A 1174-nucleotide genomic window follows, 5' to 3' on the forward strand; every position below is an offset into this window, starting at 1 on the left:
CTAGATGTGTTCTTTTGGAGCAGTCACAGGCACTCTTGTATCAGAAAGAAAAGAAAAGTAGAAAAGAATAGAAAAGTAGGAAAAAATGCAGACACGCTTCAGCACAGTGGTCTTTGTCAGGGGGTTGTGCTGAAACAAATTGGCGTTAGCTGGTTCTTTTTGGCTCTGTTTTCTCAACCTGTAAAGTGGATTTAAAAAGAAAAGTGCGATTTCCATAGTTAACACCAAGATAAAAAAAAAAATTAAACACTCAGTATATATTGGCAGAGCGATTTTCTTTTAAATATGTGTATCACAATAATTTATACCTGAGATGGTTGCTGTATAGATCTATAATCAGCTTCATTTAGGGAGCGGAAAACTGATAAATCCAGTAATATAAAATACACAAATGCAAAAAAAGAAAAAAAGAATGCAGTTTAAGTTATAGTTGAACCAGTTAATGCCTTAGGGTTATTGGATTGTTAACGGTGTTTTCCTAATAGCAATGTAATCATAGTCATGCTCATAACAAAAAATACAGAGTGGTCTCATATTAACAGAAATTGAACTTTGTGAGTCTTAACTATAGAGGTACTCAGCTGAGGCCTTTCTCAGTGATTCTCTTATACAGGCCAAAGAGGGCATACTTTTTTAGCTCAAGAAAAAACTTTTCATCTCTGAGACCATAAATGAGAGGACTCAGACACTTTGGAGCAAGGCTAAACATAATGTAGTTAAAGTACCTAACCTTGTTAAATATCCTGAAATTGATCTGTAGTACAGCAGCTTCTATGAGTGGACACCACAAACGGATGAGACAGAGCAGCAGCTGGAAGGCATGAAGAATTACTGTTCTGAGCCCTTTCCATGTTGACTTTTTATCCTCTCCTGATGCAGCTTTGGCCACTGTCATTATCTTAACATAGGAGAATACAATAGTAATACACATCATCAAGAAGTAAAACTGGTGTACAGCTGATCGAATATGATCCTGCCATATGTACAAAATGAATATCTCCACAGTACATATTCTGTATTGTGTGTAAAAGCTAAGATGGGCTGATGCAAAGAAAGTTGAGAGAATAACAATACAGGGTACAGAGCTGAGGGCATGAATGATGAGGATACAGTGCACAGTGCTGCGAGTGGAGCACAGCTCTCTGTGGCGCAGGGGCATGCATATGGCCACATA

At 37.6% G+C, this 1174-nt stretch overlaps 1 protein-coding gene across 1 annotated transcript; it reads right to left on the reverse strand.

The window, feature by feature from the left end:
- Positions 1-577: 577 nt before the first annotated feature.
- LOC121965772 (odorant receptor 131-2-like) lies at positions 578-1171 on the reverse strand (the record flags this gene model as incomplete). Its single annotated transcript, XM_042515896.1, has 1 exon — positions 578-1171. A coding segment is annotated over one exon (594 nt), but the record flags the coding sequence as incomplete, so codon positions are not given.
- Between the last annotated feature and the right edge of the window lie 3 nt (positions 1172-1174).

Source organism: Plectropomus leopardus, unplaced genomic scaffold (genome assembly GCF_008729295.1).
Source record: "Plectropomus leopardus isolate mb unplaced genomic scaffold, YSFRI_Pleo_2.0 unplaced_scaffold21588, whole genome shotgun sequence".
NCBI classification, from domain to species: Eukaryota; Metazoa; Chordata; class Actinopteri; order Perciformes; family Serranidae; genus Plectropomus; species Plectropomus leopardus.